The 22535-nt window shown below is 42.0% G+C and overlaps 1 protein-coding gene across 1 annotated transcript in view; it reads right to left on the reverse strand.

The window, feature by feature from the left end:
* Positions 1 to 22535, reverse strand: part of LOC126473346 (mediator of RNA polymerase II transcription subunit 1) — a 221400-nt gene that overhangs the window by 157720 nt on the left and 41145 nt on the right. Inside the window, exon 4 of the mRNA XM_050100343.1 lies at positions 15640 to 15775. Coding sequence (XP_049956300.1) covers positions 15640 to 15775 — 136 coding nt within the window. The remainder of the gene's footprint in view (positions 1 to 15639; positions 15776 to 22535) is intronic.

Genomic DNA, 22535 nt, shown 5'->3' on the forward strand with positions numbered 1-22535 from the left:
TCACAATACACTTGGAAAATTTCACTCTATATCAACTAATAGCAACCAGAAATTTTCATCATCTTCAAAGATGTTTGTCTGCCCATTCCACATAGTCAATTCACAACTACTTATGTCTTGGACTGCTGTTGGACAACAACGTACAAAAATCAGCATGCTGATCTACAACGGTCTGGACTTGGCAGCCAGAGACATTGGTCATGTGTGTGTGTGAGAGACTTACGGTAAGTCTCCCCTGACATGCTGTTCTGGGTGACTTTCCCAAAATCTACCCCTTTTGAAGTTGTTTGAAAGATTATGGTCGTGACATAAACACATTAATTAAAAGTTGACTGCTCTGTTCTGATAGTATATTCTGTACAAATTACAACTGATATGTTATATACATTTTCCCCATCAAGAGCAGCATATATTGTCTAGGTTTTCTGAAAACTTAAACTATTTTCAAGTCCGTCACTTGAGTTTATTAGAGAGCATACCTACTACAAAACAGAACTTCAAAGTTCCAAGCAGTTTCATGCAGTCAGTAGATTTTATCTCAGGTTTATCTCTTGTCATAATAGAAATCACTTTGTAGGAAGTTCAATGATTCAGTTCTTAAAATGAACTTATAATCACTATAGTGTAGTAGAGCCAGGAATTTAAAGAAATCAAAACATGTAGCTGAAAATTATTCTGAAAAACACTGCACCAGTCACAACGCAGCCCACTGTTAACGTTATTTCCTAACACAGGATGAGTTGTTGCTGTTTATGATGAGATGACAACTGCCCTTACTGCTGTCAAGTAATTCGGAATTGCTACGAATGTCTGCGTTGGGAGAGCTACCTTGAGTCATGTACTAGAGATATCGATGGTACCTCATGTACTATTCTCTTCGATGCGTACTGTCTCCTCTATAGGAAGTACAGGGCCTGTCACCACTCATCAACTTGAATGTGACTGGCGTGTTAGTGGGAGGTCTACGGAGCCTCTACAGGTGACGCAAGAGGCAAGATGCAGGGACCAAGACGAGCTTAGGGTGTCACACCCTCACCCTAAGTAACACATTTGATATTTTGTCTTCCAATGAAACTGAAACTGAGGCTGTTAAACTCACTTCATCTGTTAAGAAATGTGCTGTACCAAGTCAGAGAGAAAGCAAACATAAAATGGGCACAAATCTGTCAACTGTCAGCAATTCAGAAGTACCTGGAATACTGGTAACTATTAGGAAAATGGCAGCAAGGGATAGGAAGGAGCACTCACTCACATGGGAAGGTCCCCAGGGATGGGATTGACTTTTTGAAACCATCTATACAGTGGTGCAAGGTAGGGTCTCAGGTATCACATACTACAACCATTCATCAAAGTGAGTCCTCATTCACAAGTAATCAGAGAAATATAATTTCACATGATGATGTAGAGGCTTTAATATAATAGCGTTGCGCACAGCAGTGGCATAGATTAGTGGTTAAGATATATCCCTGAGGTGCAGAAGGTTGTGTGTTCAAATCTCATCAGGTGCTGTGAATTTTTTTATGTTTACATCTTTATCAAAATGTTTTTGATAGTAATTGTTGTTTGATTAATTGGTTTAAATGTATTTTTTTTTAATTTTTACTCCTCTGCTGAATCATTTTCATCATCACACTGACATTTTTATTTGCTCTTATTTTTTCTTCCTGTCATTCTCTATTCATCCGGAATCCTTGTGCATATGATTTTAATTTTTACATCATAATATTTAAATGTATGAAAATGCCAATCCATTGATTAAAAAACTGAAAAATGAAATCATCTAGCTCTGTGCAATGGTGTAAAAAATGTACACTCCTGGAAATGGAAAAAAGAACACATTGACACCGGTGTGTCAGACCCACCATACTTGCTCCGGACACTGCGAGAGGGCTGTACAAGCAATGATCACACGCACGGCACAGCGGACACACCAGGAACCGCGGTGTTGGCCGTCGAATGGCGCTAGCTGCGCAGCATTTGTGCACCGCCGCCGTCAGTGTCAGCCAGTTTGCAGTGGCATACGGAGCTCCATCGCAGTCTTTAACACTGGTAGCATGCCACGACAGCGTGGACGTGAACCGTATGTGCAGTTGACGGACTTTGAGCGAGGGCGTATAGTGGGCATGCGGGAGGCCGGGTGGACGTACCGCCGAATTGCTCAACACGTGGGGCGTGAGGTCTCCACAGTACATCGATGTTGTCGCCAGTGGTCGGCGGAAGGTGCACGTGCCCGTCGACCTGGGACCGGACCGCAGCGACGCACGGATGCACGCCAAGACCGTAGGATCCTACGCAGTGCCGTAGGGGACCGCACCGCCACTTCCCAGCAAATTAGGGACACTGTTGCTCCTGGGGTATCGGCGAGGACCATTCGCAACCGTCTCCATGAAGCTGGGCTACGGTCCCGCACACCGTTAGGCCGTCTTCCGCTCACGCCCCAACATCGTGCAGCCCGCCTCCAGTGGTGTCGCGACAGGCGTGAATGGAGGGACGAATGGAGACGTGTCGTCTTCAGCGATGAGAGTCGCTTCTGCCTTGGTGCCAATGATGGTCGTATGCGTGTTTGGCGCCGTGCAGGTGAGCGCCACAATCAGGACTGCATACGACCGAGGCACACAGGGTCAACACCCAGCATCATGGTGTGGGGAGCGATCTCCTACACTGGCCGTACACCACTGGTGATCGTCGAGGGGACACTGAATAGTGCACGGTACATCCAAACCGTCATCGAACCCATCGTTCTACCATTCCTAGACCGGCAAGGGAACTTGCTGTTCCAACAGGACAATGCACGTCCGCATGTATCCCGTGCCACCCAACGTGCTCTAGAAGGTGTAAGTCAACTACCCTGGCCAGCAAGATCTCCGGATCTGTCCCCCATTCAGCATGTTTGGGACTGGATGAAGCGTCGTCTCACGCGGTCTGCACGTCCAGCACGAACGCTGGTCCAACTGAGGCGCCAGGTGGAAATGGCATGGCAAGCCGTTCCACAGGGCTACAACCAGCATCTCTACGATCGTCTCCATGGGAGAATAGCAGCCTGCATTGCTGCGAAAGGTGGATATACACTGTACTAGTGCCGACATTGTGCATGCTCTGTTGCCTGTGTCTATGTGCCTGTGGTTCTGTCAGTGTGATCATGTGATGTATCTGACCCCAGAAATGTGTCAATGAAGTTTCCCCTTCCTGGGACAATGAATTCACGGTGTTCTTATTTCAATTTCCAGGAGTGTATGTTTTGTTACAAGATGTACTTTTTTATGGTAATTGTCACAGAAACATTAAAACCTGAATTCTTGTTGCCCTATGGATAAAATAGCACAGATGAAGATTTAAACGAAAGAAGGGATCATAAATAAAATGAAATTCAAACAAACTGAGGAACAGAAATGATTAATACAAGAACTTGGACAGAAATATAAAGTGATACAATGGAAGAAATTAAATAGAAGTTTAAGAATAATTAAAATCACTTGGACAATGATCTCAAATGAAAAAAGAATGACAGGAAGAAAAAATTACCCAATGAAAAAGTTAATATGATGATTGAAAAAAGTGAGAAATGATCAGAAATAACATAATTACAATTAAACCGATTACCTGAATAAAAATAATCAAAGTAAATTCAATAAAGATTTAAAAATAAAAAATTTCAAAATGCTTGAGATCTGAACCCTAATCCACCTGCATGTCAGGAATGCATCACAAGTACTACCCTACACTGCCACTCTGCACAACACTACTACATTTAAGCTTCTACACTCCAGAGCATCACACCAAACACTTTTCCATCGAACACACGCAAACAACGGCCCACTTCCATGAATGGCTCCAGAGTGTGATAACTAGGAACCTAACCTTCACAATCGTACAGGTGATTTCAAAAAGTAGATCTCTCCTAGTCAGTGTGTGTGTGGTGGTCTCATTCAACACGTTTATGTTCTTCCGGTAGGTACTTAGGGAACAGGGAGCAACAAACTGCAGATTGTAGCAGATTTTGGAAGGAACAATGCCTGTCATCTCAATTCTGAATCATGCTTGGATCATTCCAGCAAATGGCAGAGAAGGTTGAGAGGACCAGCCTTGCTCACAATCTGCAGAACTTAGCATAACCCACTGTCTCTAAGTTGAGTGGAATATGCTGAACCAGAGACTTCAAAGATTCAATGGCAAGGTAAGCTCCAATTTCCTAGACCTGCAACACCAGGTCGAGAACTGTATGGTCTTCCTAAATAGGCCATGTGTGCAATACAGACCAAATACTATATGGGCCAGAGCTGCACTACACATCAGAGGCTGCTAGCCAGCAAGCTATATATGTGGGTGCACACAAGTTTCTTGTTTTTTAAACGACTCTCCATCTAGTGCAAATATCGATACCCATAGAAGACTTCAAAGTATTAACATAAGATCCAAAGGTATTACCCAGCAGATGTGATTATTAAAATCCATATGATCAACTTCTGAACCATTTGCAACATAGTGGTAAGAGTTTGAAGTACTCCTAAGAAGCAGTGAAACTCGCATTATATCAGGTGCAAAAAGCTGGCTATAAAGTGAAACAAACAGCAGTGAGAATTCTGGGGTAAATCCATGTGCATATCGATAATACACTCCTGGAAATTGAAATAAGAACACTGTGAATTCATTGTCCCAGGAAGGGGAAACTTTATTCACACATTCCTGGGGTCAGATACATCACATGATCACACTGACAGAACCGCAGGCACATAGACACAGGCAACAGAGCATGCACAATGTCGGCACTAGTACAGTGTATATCCACCTTTCGCAGCAATGCAGGGTGCTATTCTCCCATGGAGACGATCGTAGGGATGCTGGATGTAGTCCTGTGGAACGGCTTGCCATGCCATTTCCACCTGGCGCCTCAGTTGGACCAGCGTTCGTGCTGGACGTGCAGACCGTGTGAGACGACGCTTCATCCAGTCCCAAACATGCTCAATGGGGGACAGATCCGGAGATCTTGCTGGCCAGGGTAGTTGACTTACACCTTCTAGAGCACGTTGGGTGGCACGGGACATATGCGGACGTGCATTGTCCTGTTGGAACAGCAAGTTCCCTTGCCGGTCTAGGAATGGTAGAACGATGGGTTCGATGATGGTTTGGATGTACCGTGCACTATTCAGTGTCCCCTCGACGATCACCAGTGGTGTACAGCCAGTGTAGGAGATCGCTCCCCACACCATGATGCCGGGTGTTGGCCCTGTGTTCCTCGGTCGTATGCAGTCCTGATTGTGGCGCTCACCTGCACGGCGCCAAACACGCATACGACCATCATTGGCACCAAGGCAGAAGCGACTCTCATCGCTGAAGACGACACGTCTCCATTCGTCCCTCCATTCACGCCTGTCGCGACACCACTGGAGGCGGGCTGCACGATGTTGGGGCGTGAGCGGAAGACGGCCTAACGGTGTGCGGGACCGTAGCCCAGCTTCATGGAGACGGTTGCGAATGGTCCTCGCCGTTACCCTAGGAGCAACAGTGTCCCTAATTTGCTGGAAAGTGGTGGTGCGGTCCCCTACGGCACTGCGTAGGATCCTACGGTCTTGGCGTGCATCCGTGCGTCGCTGCGGTCCGGTCCCAGGTCGACGGGCACGTGCACCTTCCGCCGACCACTGGCGACAACATCGATGTACTGTGGAGACCTCACGCCCCACGTGTTGAGCAATTCGGCGGTACGTCCACCCGGCCTCCCGCATGCCCACTATACGCCCTCGCTCAAAGTCCGTCAACTGCACATACGGTTCACGTCCGCGCTGTCGTGGCATGCTACCAGTGTTAAAGACTGCGATGGAGCTCCGTATGCCACAGCAAACTGGCTGACACTGACGGCGGCGGTGCACAAATGCTGCGCAGCTAGCGCCATTCGACGGCCAACACCGCGGTTCCTGGTGTGTCCGCTGTGCCGTGCGTGTGATCATTGCTTGTACAGCCCTCTCGCAGTGTCCGGAGCAAGTATGGTGGGTCTGACACACCGGTGTCAATGTGTTCTTTTTTCCATTTCCAGGAGTGTAGCTGAGCTAATGGGAACTGGAGGTGGTGTATTTGCCACAGCAAAATAGAAATTGAAATCCACAGAGATTCAATTGAAGCTACATAAGGGACTATTTGGGCAATATTCACTATTAAGGTTGGGCATAAACTTAAAATTGGGTCATACTATCAACCACAAGTCTGACTCTGAGATGAAGCCAAAGACTTCAAAGAAAACCTCGGCTGACAAGTGTACATAGTGTCATAATATGTGGAGATTTTAATCCAACAACAATAATTACAATAGTAAAATTTGCTAAAAACAATCTTGATTGCTTGAATATTTTATTTAAACTGGTGACCAGTTCCGATCCATTGTACTTCGGTCATCTTCAGGCCTCGTACTCCATGATGGTAACCGGAGCTGGGCTAGAGCAATCCGCTCAGCCAGCACAGATCCTGTCACCATCATGGACAGCAAGATCTGAATATGATTCAAGTACAACAGATCGAAACCGGTCACCCATTTAAATAAAATATTTATGCCATCAAGATAGTTTTTAGCAAATTTTATTGGTACATCTGAGATCGCTGTTTTCCTAGAACAATGTTCCAGAAAGTTTTGTAACTGGTGAGTGTGACAAAGACATCCTGTGAAACAATACTAAATTCCTTTCCTGAGAACTGCTGACAACAGTGCACTCATGATGTAAATATATTGGTTGTAATGGCAATGAATAGACATCACCTCTCTGGTACGTCCACATTGAAACAGCTATAAGTGACTAAGAAGCTGTTGCAGCAATAAAAAGTACGTAAGTAAAAAAATGGGGGACGGGGAGGGGAAGAAAGTAGAAAGATATACACATTCAATAATCCAACAAAGAGGCAGTAGCACCACAGTTGGAGGAAACTGAAATATTTAGCTGTGAGAAGGAGTCTTTGAGGAACAGTTGCTACTGTTTAAAAGAGTATGGTATTTGGTCAAGCTTTGCACATGGCTTGATATGTACCAATTAAAAAAGTTAATGACAGGAGGGGCCTTCTATGATATGCCATCTCTGTAAATAAACTTCAAAAGAAACAGTGACTTCTGCATGAGAAGTATAAAACAAAATAAAGGAGTATGCTTTGGTACATGAACTCAAAGTTGGCCCTGAATGTAAACAAAAGTAATTTATTGTGCATAAATGAGTGAAGATAACCATTATTGTTCAATTAGATATTGGTGGAAAATCATTGGAAAAACAATAGTAAAATACCTAGTAGTAACCATACAGAGAGACCTAAAGTGAAATGACAGCATAAAACTTATAGTAGGAAAAGCTGATTTTTGGCTTTTAAGATGTCCCTTTACGAAGAAAAATTTAAGAGTTCTGCCCCAGTTTAATTCTTGTACAACTACAAAGATGAGCAATGTAGAAATAGTGCCAGTAATTTTGAGAAACAACTACATATATTCATACCACTTTTTTTCAAATAATGCAGTTATCTATAATGAAGTACAATCAGAAAGAAGAAGCACATACATTCAGTCAGATCTTAATAATATTTCAAAGTGGCGCAAAGATTGGTTGTTGTTGTTGTGGTCTTCAGTCCTGAGACTGGTTTGATGCAGCTCTCCATGCTATTGTATCCTGTGCAAGCTTCTTCATCTCCCAGTACTTACTGCAACCTACATCCTTCTGAAAATTCTTAATGTATTCATCTCTTGGTCTCCCTATACGATTTTTACCCTCCACGCTGCCCTCCAACGCTAAATTTGTGATCCCTTGATGCCTCAGAACATGCCCTACCAACCGGTCCCTTCTTCTTGTCAAGTTGTGCCACAAACTCTTCTTCTCCCCTATTCTCTTCAATACCTCCTCATTAGTTACGTGATCTACCCATCTAATCTTCAGCATTCTTCTGTAGCACCACATTTCGAAAGCTTCTATTCTCTTCCTGTCCAAACTATTTATCGTCCATGTTTCACTTCCAAACATGGTGGTAACATTTTTTAAATAGTCAGAAATACAGAATTGTTCCCTTCACAAAAAACATAATATTCTATGACTGCTACATCAATGAGTCATAATTAGGATCAGTCAATTCAGACAAAAACATAGGTGTAACAATTTGCAGGGCTGTGAAATGAAATCATCTCATTGGTTCAATCACAGCTAAAACAAGAGATGGACTTCAGTTAATCAGTAGGACATTGGTAAATACAATCAGTCTATGAAGGAAATAGCTTATAAAATACTCAGTGACTCGACCTACAATATCGCTTATTCAGTGACTTGATCCACAATATCACTTAACTGAGTGGGACACATACAAATAGGACCAACAGGGGATACTGAATGTATATGAAAAAAGAGCACTAATGGCCACAGGTTTGTCTGAGCCACAGTAGAGCTTCGTGGAATGCCAAAATGTACGAACTGACACACACTCAAAGACACATGCCAACAATCATGAGAAGGACTACTTACAAAGTTTCAAGTACCACAATCTCGGAATACCCTACACCCCACATGTAACCATGTTAAGACAAGGTACGGAAATTTCAACATACATAGAGGCATTTAAGTAATCATTCTCCCCTTACTTCATACATAAATGGTATGGGAAGAAATCCCAACACACTGACACCACTTCACAGTGGTACACAGGGTGTAAATGTAGATGTATATATGAATTAATTAATTTTTTTATATCAGGAATATAGCTCACATAATAATGGGCAAACATTGTATGATAGATCAGAAGATAGTAGCATGGTAAGATGATGATTCTTCACTATTGCTTTATCTCCCTTCTTGCTTAGTATCTATAAAACAGCACTTTTAAGTCTGCCTGAGAATATACCAATAAGTAAAGATTCACTTCATTAAGTAACTTAGAATATTATAAAGCCCAGTTAACCAACATTTGATTTATTTTACTACAGATTTCATACAAACCACTAGAACATTTAATTCCTAAGAGAGAGGATAACATTTAAAACTTTTTTGGAGATATGCTGCTATTTTTGTTTTGATTTATATCAGAGCATCTCAAAAATCACTGCATAAATTCTTCTGTTTCTTAATTTTAAGATCTGTGTTGCTGCTGCTCTCCTGTTTTATAAGCATACTTCACATTTTGAGTCTTAAAAAAAAAAAAAAAAAAAAAAAAAAAAAAAAAAAAAAAAAAAAAAAGAGTTTTGATCATGAGTCCTTTATGTTGGCTCTGGAATGGCGCTAAAAGGAAGCTGCAGGATGAAGCTGTGATATGACCCTTAGTATTTTAATTTAACTCTCACTCCAGCCCATACTTTAACCTGTTGTACATCAAAGTTTTAACATATTTATCATATTTACTCAACAACTTTATCCTAGTTGTTAAGTCTTTGTTATTTGTGTTTAACCTATTCCTTCAAGTGTACTTTTGTTTTGGCTGTACATTGTTGTTTTCTGCATGTTTATTTCCCCTAAGGTTAATGTCTGTTCTGTTATAACAGGATAATGGAATATACTAAATGCAATACAGTGAGTAAAGATAATCACTCACTGTGTAGCAGACATATCAAGCTGTAAAAAAGACACAAAAATTTTTGCTAACCTGTATTTTTCATAATCTTTTTTTCTTTTACACCTACACATAAACACTCATTTTTGATGTGTTTCCTTTCATACCTTACACTTCATTTTTTTCCTAGCTCATCATTCCCCAGCTGACATCCTTTTTATTCCTATCACAATTCCTAGAACATATTAATATTATGGCTTGTACAAATAGTGCTTCACTGTTTTCTGACATAATTTTCACTCCTATCAGCATTGTACAAGATAAAAGCGACAAGTGCTGGCATTTTACACAGAAAACACCATGCTTAACATGACATACTGCTTTTCTCCAGTCTTCTAATGTCACAGCAGCAAGAGCTTCAAACACTGTTTCCTTTTTTTTTTTTTTACCCCAAGATGGAAATACTTGACATATTATATTATGAATACTGGTATTATTCTTTGCAGGATTTCAGATTAGTTCTAAGGAACATAAGTCTGGATGATATGGCAGAGGAGTACAAACCCATTTACTTGGAACATTGGTGCTCCATAACTAATGGCAAAAGTTCGACTTTCCTTGTACCTGGACTAATTTATATCATTAACTGGTCAGTCTGGTGTATCATTTTTAGCAAATTAGAGGAAGGTGATTTGTTCTCCTGCTTATTGTAACAGCATGATGAAAATAACTACATTTCTACAAGGCATTCCTAGATTATGCTGGTTCTATCTGGATCCTTTTTAGGAAAGAAAAAGTGTTGTCCATATGCACACTATGTGGTCAAAAGTATCCAGACACCCCCAAAAACATACATTTTTCATATTAGGTGCATTGTGCTACCACCTACTGCCAGGTACTCTGTATCAGTGACCTCAGTAGTCATTACACATCATGAGAGAGCAGAATGGGGCGCTCCGCGGAACTCACAGACTTCGAACGTGGTCAAGTGATTGAATGTCACTTTTATCATACATCTGTATGCGAGATTTTCACACTCCTAAACATCCCTAGGTCTACTGTTTCCAATATGATAGTGAAGTGGAAATGTGAAGGGACACGTACAGCACAAAAGCATATAGGCTGACCTCATCTGTTGACTGACAGAGACCGCCTACAGTTGAAGAGGGTCGTAATGTGTAATAGGCAGACATCTATCCAGACCATCACACGGGAATTCCAAACTGCATCAGGTTCCACTGCAAGTACTATGACAGTTAGGGAAAAAAGGACAGGTATACACTCGCGCACACACACACACATATCCATCCACACATACACAGACACTGCCTGTGTCTGTGTATGTGCGGATGGATATGTGTGTGTGTGTGTGTGCGAGTGTATACCTGTCCTTTTTTCCCCCTAAGGTAAGTCTTTCCGCTCCCGGGATTGGAATGACTCCTTACCCTCTCCCTTAAAACCCACATCCTTTAGTCTTTCCCTCTCCTTCCCTCTTTCCTGATGAGGCAACAGTTTGTTGCGAAAGCTTGAATTCTGTGTGTATGTTTGTGTTTGTTTGTGTTTCTATCGACCAGCCAGCACTTTCGTTCGGTAAGTCACATCATCTGTGTTTTTAGATATATTTTTCCCACGTGGAATGTTTCCCTCTATTATATTCAAAGAATATATTAAGTTTATCCATTACGGATGTTTAAGAACCCGTGACTGTTTATTCAATGTAAAAATATAAAATTGCAACCAGTACTTTCTTGAAATATTTATTTAGTCCATGAATCGGTTCTCATCTACCTGCTTCCATTCTGATGGCCAGTTGGTATCATATAACTCACTTTTACAGAATTTGTATGCATAAACACTAAGATAATGAAACTTTGCCAGCATCTAGCATGTGCTATACAACTGTTACTTGTAACAAAGTTGTAGTATTTTATTCGCATTACCTCTAGCTGAAATTAACAGACTCTGCCTTTACTGATATTCCAGATCATGTTAATGTAAGAATAAAAGAAAGTCAGCAATTCATTTGAAGTTTTGTTCTTGTTTTTAAATTTTAAATATAAAGTTCATGGTCATATAAACAGCTGCAGTTCACTGCAAAAACTATAACTCTGTATTATTTTAGTCCTGGATATTCATGTTAATGCCAGTCTAAATTGAAGTATTTGCTTATAAACTGACCTTATTACGAGGGCAGTTCAATAAGTAATGCAACACATTTTTTTTTTTCTGAAACAGGGGTTGTTTTATTCAGCATTGAAATACACCAGGTTATTCCCCAATCTTTTAGCTACACAACACTATTTTTCAACGTAATCTCCATTCAATGCTACGGCCTTACGCCACCTTGAAATGAGGGCCTGTATGCCTGCATGGTACCATTCCACTGGTCGATGTCGGAGCCAACGTCGTACTGCATTAATAACTTCTTCATCATCCGCGTAGTGCCTCCCATGGATTGCGTCCTTCATTGGGCCAAACATATGGAAATCCGACGGTGCGAGATCGGGGCTGTAGGGTGCATGAGGAAGAACAGTCCACTGAAGTTTTGTGAGCTCCTCTCGGGTGCGAAGGCTTGTGTGAGGTCTTGCGTTGTCATGAAGAAGGAAAAGTTCGTTCAGATTTTTGTGCCTACGAACACGCTGAAATCGTTTCTTCAATTTCTGAAGAGTAGCACAATACACTTCAGAGTTGATCGTTTGACCATGGGGAAGGACATCGAACAGAATAACCCCTTCAGCGTCGCAGAAGACTGTAACCATGACTTTACCAGCTGAGGGTATGGCTTTAAACTTTTTCTTGGTAGCGGAGTGGGTGTGGCGCCACTCCATTGATTGCCGTTTTGTTTCAGGTTCAAAGTGATGAACCCATGTCTCATCGCCTGTAACAATCTTTGACAAGAAATTGTCACCCTCAGCCACATGACGAGCAAGCAATTCCGCACAGATGGTTCTCCTTTGCTCTTTACGGTGTTCGGTTAGACAACGAGGGACCCAGCGGGAACAAACCTTTGAATATCCCAACTGGTGAACAATTGTGGCAGCACTACCAACAGAGATATCAAGTTGAGCACTGAGTTGTTTGATGGTGATCCGTCGATCATCTCGAACGAGTGTGTTCGCACGCTCCGCCATTGCAGGAGTCACAGCTGTGCACGGCTAGCCCGCACGCGGGAGATCAGACAGTCTTGCTTGACCTTGCGGCGATGATGACACACGCTTTGCTCAACGACTCACCGTGCTTTTGTCCACTGCCAGATCACCGTAGACATTCTGCAAGCGCCTATGAATATCTGAGATGCCCTGGTTTTCCGCCAAAAGAAACCCGATCACTGCCCGTTGTTTGCAACGCACATCCGTTACAGACGCCATTTTAACAGCTCCGTACAGCGCTGCCACCTGTCGGAAGTCAATGAAACTATACGAGACGAAGAGGGAATGTTTGAAAATATTCCACAAGAAATTTCCGGTTTTTTCAACCAAAATTGGCCGAGAAAAAAAAAGTGTTGCATTACTTATTGAACTGCCCTCGTATATATTAACACCAGATTCTTTGAAATTTGCTCTTGTAATAATATAATTATCTATTTTATTTTTGGCTTTCGGTTAGTGCCAGTTTTGTTTAAAATATTTGCCCATACACCGATTTTAACACATGCAGACAAAAACAAATAATATCTGTGAGGAAAGTAAGCCTATTTCATGTCTTTGTAAGAAGTAACAGTTGTATAGCACAAGTTGGATGCTGGCAAAGTTTCATTATCACATTGCGTATACATACATATTGTGTAAAAGTGCTGTAGTACCAACTGGCCATCACAATAGAAGCAGACGGATGGTTATTAACAACAGAAGATGCCCATACTGTTGCAGTACGTACAAAACTAAATTTTGGATCCAAATCAGCGTATAAACAGTACTTGTGGCAATACACTAAAGCAAGTCCCACCTTCTTGTCACAGAGCCGGTACCCAACATTACACTTTGAAATATCTATGTAACTTCCTCAAAAGGTTCAAAAACTGGTTCATGGAATAAATAACTACTTCAAAAATGTGACTGGTTGTAGTTTTATGTATTTACAATGAGGTATATGTTGTGTTGGCAGAAGAGCCAACACCGTGTTACGAGGGGAGGCTGAAATGCACGCGTTTTAGCTCACACAGGCTGACATGAGGAGGGAAGAACTATACTGATGTGAGGTCTGGAACGTGACAAGGAATGAGAATTCAGAAAGTAGACATAATTAGTTTGATACTTAACTTTAATCCATTAATGATGAACGTCGCTCTTGACGGTACATGATTCACAATATTATCTGTTCAGAATTATAGTAACTGAATATGGCGCCTTGCTAGGTCGTAGCAAATGACATAGCTGAAGGCTATGCTAAACTGTCGTCTCTGCAAATGAGAGCGTATGTAGTCAGTGAACCATCGCTAGCAAAGTCTGCTGTACAACTGGGGCGAGTGCTAGGAAGTCTCTCTAGACCTGCCGTGTGGCGGCGCTCGGTCTGCAATCACTGATAGCGGCGACACACGGGTCTGACGTATACTAACGGACCGTGGCCGATTTAAAGGCTACCACCTAACAAGTGTGGTGTCTGGTGGTGACACCACAGTATATATGTTCCAAGGCAAAAGATGCTCTTATGTGCACAAGAAGACCTTATGGAAAAAATGGGGTTTAAGCCCAGAAGTACGTACCAGGCCTGTAATAAGGCCTATGAAGGCATCAACGTGGCATACACGCTAAAAACTAGAAAAAAATTGGCAATCTTTAGGACACCCAAATCCTACACTAATATAATGAATGTGTTAAATTTAGGAATGATCAGGGAAATGCTAGCTGACTACCCAGTTTTCAGCTGCTTCAACAAACTTTTCAATGTAACAATCAACCATTCATGTATACAGTCTTGTTTATTGATGGACAAATAACAGATGATGGTGCTGGAGCCGGCGTACAGAGGGTACAGCATAGACTACACAGCTCAATATCTCTAGGGAAGCTGGCTAAATTATTCCAGATAGAAACATTTACCATTGTGGATGTGCATAGAGGAGAAGCTATATAGGTACTACAAGAATCATGCCATCTATGCTCATTCAGACAGCCAAGCAGTTCTAAAATCCCTATCAGCCCCAGAAATGAGATCAAGATTGTGACAGAATGCCACAAATCTTCTGGTGAGGCTAGGGGAAAGCAACAGGATAAATGTGCTGTTCGTCCCTGGTCACTTAGAAATTGGTGGTAATAAACAAGCAGATAGATTGGAAAGGCAAGAACAACATCAAGATTTGTTGGACCAGAGCCTGTCTTCACCATCACTAAGGTAATGGCAAAATCTAAACCACATAGCTGAATCAAGAGAAAGCACACAGAATATTAAGACAAATCCAAAACCAAAAGCATGGCAAGCTAATGAAGCTGAAGCCATGTTTCAAAAGAAGTTCTGGAATCTTAGCCTGAAACAAATCAGATTAAACTCAAGGTAGGTCTAAAGTCTGGCCATGGGAACTTCAAGAAGCCTGACCATGATGGGAATAGAGAAGTAAGTTCCTATGTGGAGACCATGTGATGTGGAAGATGAAACTGCACCACTTTCAATTTTTCAATGTGAAGCACTGGAGCCAAAATATAAAATATGTGAGTCATAAACTCCTGAAGAGATTGCATCTAACAAAACCTAATAAAGCACAAAGATTATTACACTAAAATCCAAAAATGAAAAACAAAAAAATGGCAAGCTAATGATACTGAAACCATGTTTTAAGAGAAGTTTTGCAATCTTGGGCTGAAACAAATTTTCTTTAGTAATTTCTATCTGCTCCACCCACTCTTCTCACATTTCTCCCCGACAATTCTGTATGACTCCATGCATATTTTATGGAGTTTGTAAATGTCATTTACTTTAATAAAAGCACAAGAAATATTCCAGATAAAACTTAGTAGTTAACTTTAATGTGTTCCAGTCAATATTGGCTGTTTTATCACTGTTCTCATAACCCTCTTTGCATTGCTAAATATTCATTCTCCATTACCTAAAAATACAGCATAACTCAGAATGCTATATTAATAATCACAATGCAGTAAAATAAGTAAATAAAAATGTCTACAGTAGATGGGAACTTAAAACATCGGTGATTCTCACCTGCTGTTCAACTTTGCCCTCATGGTGAATTTTTACATCTTTTACACTTCCTGTGGGTTCCAGCACAACTTCCAAGTAGAACATGTCTGAGGAAATGAACCAGTCAAAACCAGTTGGCCCCGCTACAAACTTCAGCCTACAGGAAAAAAAGAATGAGTTAATACTAATACGAACAAAGACTAGTTTAAATAATGTTCAACAAGCACATGCCAATATCTCACAGAAGTGTGGTTGACTGAAATCGTACAACATTTATAAAAATAATGCACAAGAAAGAGAGAACTATTGCATTTATTTTGATTTTGTCAATTTTTAAAAGCATTCTAATACATATAGTGTATTTTGGAGACTGGTTAATTGTTTCTGGTATTGACTGGTTAATTGTTTCTGGTATTAAGCACACCACTGCACATGTGCGGTGTGTACATGCTTGCTCGCGCGTGCACACACACACACACACACACACACACACACACACACACACACACACACACACACACACACACACCAGCAGGATGACAAAGTTTGTATGTGGTTGTCGTTTGAGGTCAACACGTTTATAAAGGTAGGAAAATTAATATGTGAAACTGCAATTTGTGAAACAGTTCTCATCAAGAAATGGTATCTCTTGATATCAATGGGCAATCCACTATTCTCATAATAAAAAGAGAAGAGTAAATGAGAAACAATTCAGGAAAAGAACTCCATAAAAAATAAACTGTCATTTTCTAAGAAAATCTTAAGTGTTTTAACTGCTACGTAACTATGATAATCAGTTGTAAAACATAATGGTGGAAGCTGGAATATTTATCAGAAGAAAAGAAGGAAAAATTGATGAGACTTTTTAATTGGGTCAACAGCAATGATTCTAATCAACCTGAATCAAAGAACTCCTTTTGGACACACAAAATATGCACTACAACAGTCATCAACAAGTATAAATGGGGACAAAAGAGCTGAACACCTGTTACACTGCAAGATTTGTGATCAGCAGAAGTAATAAACAAAAGATAATGAGCTTTAGAGAAGGAGACTCATGATTAAGTAGACAATTTATTGAAAGAACTTTGTTAACTGGAAGAAAGGAGCCAATCTGTTGAGAATGTACCAATTTTGTTCTTTATGCACTGAGGACTTCACTATGTAAACTTGACTGTACTGTACCTATCTTGCCATGTGGCAACACAATACAAAGTATCCATTACGTGAGTTACAACATAATTGGCGACAACTGTGGGAATTTTTCTTGTTCATTACATAACCATGCACCCTACGCAACAGGTTACATTCCCCAGTGTGCTGATGGCAATCATGCTATAGCAACTTCTGTAACAGCAGTTAAGAGGGACAGAGACATCATTAACCCTTGTTGTCTGCATTGCTCTCCCAGCAGTCAGCCACAAATCTGCCACCATTCCAGCCTTACAACGAGACTGCGGAAGAGTGGGAAGCATATGAGAAGTGCCTCTGACAGAACTCTGCCGCATTCCAGGTAACGGATCAAGCTACTGTAAAATCACTTTTCCAGTTGTTGTTCTCACGCAGTATGTACCAGCTTTTGTGCAAACTGGCGCCTCTCCCGCAACCAGCAACTTACACAAAATATGTGCTCTATTAACTTCCCACTTTCATTGACACTTCCATGCCATTGCATTCTGTGTGGGATTTTATCAGTGTCATAAACAGCCTGATCAGTAATACCATGTAGGGGCATCTGAACTGCTGGGGTCCAGTAGGAAGTCTTGCTTTGTGACTCCAGTAAACAAGGAAACATATGCGAAGGAGGTGATTAGCAACACGATCAAACGCCTCCAGATAAGAAGGGGCATCAGAAAGTGTCAGAGGACCCTACTTTGGATTAAAATGGGGCCAATCCTTCAAAGTTTCGCAGGTCACAGGCTGTCAATCAGAGCTCTGGGGTAAGGTGGCGGCCGTCGCATCACACTAAGGAGAGGGATCCACCTTTGCCGACAAAGCAATTGCAACAACAATGGACATTAATATGATTTCATCAGCTTCTCATACTGTATTGGTGTCACCTAAGAAACTGTTCATCATGCTTACTTTGCGCAATAAACAAGTTCAGCTACAGGTTGGTACCGGGGCCTCTGCATCTGTTTTAAAGACTCAAACATATCTCCAGCTTGGTGTGCCACCCCTTCAATCCACATTTTGCCACTTCATGCTATGCACAGTCCTGACACATTAATGTGATCACCTGTCAAAAGCCTGAAAAACAATCTGTCAAAAACATGAAAAACCAAATTTTGAAGTGTGGACGTGCCTAAAGAGAGTCAGTGAGGTTGTGAAGGATACTGACAGGAATGTGGAGTGTACTGACATTTTCTCTAGTGGTCTAGGAAAAACGAAGAACTCAAAGGCACACATTACGTTAGAGAAACCGAAGTACCCTCACTTCTTCCATGCATGACCTGTACCCCTTGTATTACAGGATGCCATCAAGAATGAGCTAAATAGACTGACAGTCTTGGACATCACTGAATCCATATCAGCAGGTGAATGGGCAACACCTTTGGTTATTGTGAAAAAACTTTCAGGGAAATTTTGTCTGTGTGGAGACTTCAAAGTGATTCCCAGTTCTCAGTCAGAGATCAATTAGTATCCCACATGAGCTTTTCTCTGCACTCACAGCAGGTCACTCTGTCTGGAGTTTGCTTACAAATACCCCTAGGTGAGGAATCATTGTAAGCCTTGGTAGTCAATGCGTTGTACAGATTATATCATTTCAAATGCTTAACTATCAGGGCGGCCAGTGGCCCAGCAATCTTTCAAAAGTTCCTCAGGCAACTGCTGCAGCATGTTCCAGGCTGCATAAATTATCTAGATGACACTGTGATTAAAAGGGCCGCAATGGAAGAACACTTAGGAAACTTGTGATGGCTGTTCCACACCCATCAGTCCACAGGCCTCAAATGCAATCTTGAAAAATCTCTCTCTCTCTTTCAACAGTCAATGGAATACCTAGCGTACATCATCTCTTGTGAAGGTATTAAGCCCACACAGAAGGTGGTCCAAGACATCACCACACTTCCTCGCCCCACAAATGTAAAGCAGCTCCAGTACTCCTTGGGAAAAGTAACATATGACAGTCAACAGCCGTTGTCTTCGTCTTTCCATCCTAATCAGTTGGTGAGGGTGAAAGACAAGTGCCAACTTTAAAATTTTTTACCAGGTGTTGCATCGATTGTGCATCCACCCAACACCTTACAGAAGAAGGGTGTGTCTTTTGTTTGGTCGAAGGCATGTGAAAAAGCATTCAAGACCCTGAGACAAACCTTCATATCAGCACCATGTTTTGCTATATTTCAACAGGCAAACATCTAGTCGTGGCGGGGGACATCTCTGAATGGGACTTACGAGGCCATCCTGGCACATAGAGATGAGGACAGCTCTTAACGTCCGATCACATATGCAGTGAAGATGCTCAATACTGCAGAGAAGAGGTAGTCACAAACTGGAAAAGAGCCCTCATGATTGTCTTTGTGCTGAAGAAACTTCATTTATTCTTATATGGAACAAAGTTTTACCTCATTACAGATCATAAGCCACTGATCTCCATCTTTGGCCCTGCAGCAAAATTACATAAGAACTGTCCAACAAGTCTAGCACTGTGCACTCTTTCTCAGAAGGTATAATTACAAAATTCACTTTCGCACTACAACTCAATATTCCAACATGGATGCTCTGTCCTGTCTCCTGATGGGCCCCAAATGAGAGTTCAATCAATCCAAGATCTTCTGCTCCCATTTTGGATGAAAAGGCTCACAGGGTAGTGGGTGCTTTTCCCCTCGCAGGGGCTGCACGGCCGCACCCATGGCCAAGGACACCATCTTAAAACAGGTACTGCCGTACATATAAAAAAGGCTGGCTGGACTACATTCGCAGTCGTGACTCCAATCCACTGCAACAGTACTTCCAGCCTCTGCCACTGGCTAATCCTGGCGGATGAAGTTATCTTACCAATCAGAGGTAGTCCCAGCAAAACCTCTGCAACTGACAATCTTACAACTCTTGCACCAAGGCCACTGGGACATCTTGTGAATTAAACTGCTTGCACAGCGTCGTGTGTACTGGCTGGGCATAGACCAGAAGGTTGAACATCTTTGTCTGCAACTGTCAACAGTGTGAAAAACAGCAAGCGGCTCCCCCAAACCTTCTCACCCTGGCCGATGCCCTCATGCCCGTGAGGTCAGGTTTGCGTCGAATTCGGCGCCTTCCAGGATACAACTTGGCCAATTATCCTCAATGCGTACTCCAACTTTCCGTACATAGTCAACTGTAGGTCCACAAATGCAGAGGCTATAGTCGCAGCGTTCAGCACTATTCTCGCTACTGAAAGACACACTCTCATGCTGGAGTCAGGCAAAGGATCACAATTTCGCTTCCAAGTTTTCGAAGAGTTCTGCTACAGAGATGGCAGTCAACACCTGTCTCCACGTTTTCATCCTAATCAGTTGGTGAGAGTGAAAGACTAGTGCCAACTTTTAAAATAAAAATTAAAAAATCCCAGCGAAACTCTTCCACGGCTATTAGCCCTGCAAGCTCCTCTGTCTCATGCTGCCAACACCTGTGGGGCCATCCACAGCACTGTCTCCATGCTTCCAGCCAGGCACCAACAGGTGGTCCTGGGGCTGCAGACAGCAGGATTCCGACAGACGTCCAGCAGCAGGGGGTACACCTCATGTTCTCTTTGGCTGTGGAGGATCTTGGGGTGACATGCCATCAAAACCAGCTTTACTTGTGGTGGGAGACCCAGCTTCCACCATCTCTGAGCCCTTCGGTTAACACACATCCAAGGTGCCGCCACCTTTCATTTCTCCTACACCAGCCCTTTTACTACTTCCCCTCCTGCTCCCAAGCTTTCCTGTTTTCTGGTTCTTAGGCCTCCTTGTCAATCTCAGCCATGCCCTCACCATCCTCTGTTTAAAGGCCACCTGAGATGGCCAGATGTCAGAACATCAGGCTGTAGCATTTGTCCCAACGGCACTGCAGCCTTCCACCCTTGCCAGGTCCCAACACAGAAATGCAGTGGCCTCCGCTAACAATGTCAGAGCCACCAAGACTCCGAGAGTGAGGCCAGGTGGGGATCTCCCACCCGTATGCTCCCGTACATGTCAACCAGCAGCTGGTAAAACCAGAAGGGCTGTCCGACACCTGAATACATCGGCCTGGTTCACAGTGCTCCCCTGGTGCCAGGCCAGGCAGAGGTCAACTCACTGAAATGCAGCTTGCGGGTTCTTCGTGGAAGAAAGGGATGTGGTAACCCACTGGGCTACCATCTAGAAGTCAGGTAGCAGCCGACATTCTAACATCGGCTACCGACACACGGTTGGCACATATGATGCGACGGTCACTCCGTCCCCACTACTGCAAAACATGGCCATCAGGAGGAGACATCGTGGCTGAGCGACAGCTCGACGGTTGCGTGGGCACCTCCAAGCACCACCTGTGGCACGCCATCCAAGTATGCCACCTGCTGATCACCCTGTCTGCTTTCACTCATAATGCTATTTACTGTGCTAGCTAGAGTTGTACTGTACCTGTCTTGGCATGTGTCTATTATATACATTGTATCCATTGTGAATTATTGTCCTGTGAGATCTCTTAAATATACTTGTTCTCGAGGTGTCGTATCATATTTTTATGTCAAGAATTACAATAATATAGAACTAAAGAATGGCAGGTGAGTGATACGACAGACCAGCTCAATCAGTTTGGGAAAATTGAGGGAGCATATGAATCAGTGCATGGATCATTTGGAGAAGAGTGTGGAATAAGTATTTAAAAAGGAATGGGTGATTGATTATAGATTACAAGCTGTGGAGGACAATACAGTTTACCAGATACAAGTTACAACATAAAATATTCAGTCTGCTCAAGAAGGGCTGCAAAACAATAGCACAACAGCTGTGATTGTAAGAATAAAATAACTATGAAAGTGTATTACAATGATGATGGTGTATCAGTTCTCAGTGACACAGTGTGACCCCAGCTGGATCAGGTAGAGAATCAGATGAAGGCAATGGCTTGTGGGAAATGTTGCATTGAAAGAAATTGGCATCAATGAAGTTAAAGTGTTGATGGATGAGCAACTGAGGTCAAACACAGATTATATTAAAATTAAAGTACTGAGTGAATCATGGAGTAGAACAGTTTGAAAACAGTCTACACAAGAATAATTACTCATATTTATAGTAGGCAGGGGAAGATGCCTGAAAAGAATCTAAACACCTTCTGAGTCACCAGTGACAAATGGTTAATTGCCAAAAAGAAGTTTCACTGAAAGTATTTCAATCTGGTTTCATTTCTAAAATTCTTTAAAGGAATGTTACCTGAATTTTGAGACAAAGAATCAGATTTGTTATGTATCACCTAGAAGGTGATCTGAAGAGTGGAAAATATTTCACCTAGATAAATTTGAAACATATGTCTAATTTGGCTGCACATGGGGTATAGAGGATCATCAAAATATTGGTTGGAAAGAGCCCATATGTAGCTCAGGTTGTGAAACAACATTTTATGAAGACAACAGAGATGATTGAGTTTGGTCGTGTGTGGCAATCAGCTCATGCATGGTACTATGGAAATTGCCCAATGCAACACTATGTCTGATGACGTGTAGCACAGATTATATTAGTTACAATGAAGTGCAATTCACCTCCTTGAAGAGAGATACCATAGAAGTGACAAAGTGACACATTTCATTAGTTACAAAGCCAAAAAGTTTTCTGTACCAGGATTTCAGTATATAATAAATAACAATTGTAATTATATGTTCATGAAAGAGAACAAATAGTCAGGTTAAAGCACTCATCAATACACATTGATTGAGCTATCTGTATGTTTGATTACATACATAATTAACCTTGTGAGAG

Source organism: Schistocerca serialis, chromosome 4 (genome assembly GCF_023864345.2).
Source record: "Schistocerca serialis cubense isolate TAMUIC-IGC-003099 chromosome 4, iqSchSeri2.2, whole genome shotgun sequence".
Lineage (NCBI taxonomy): Eukaryota > Metazoa > Arthropoda > Insecta > Orthoptera > Acrididae > Schistocerca > Schistocerca serialis.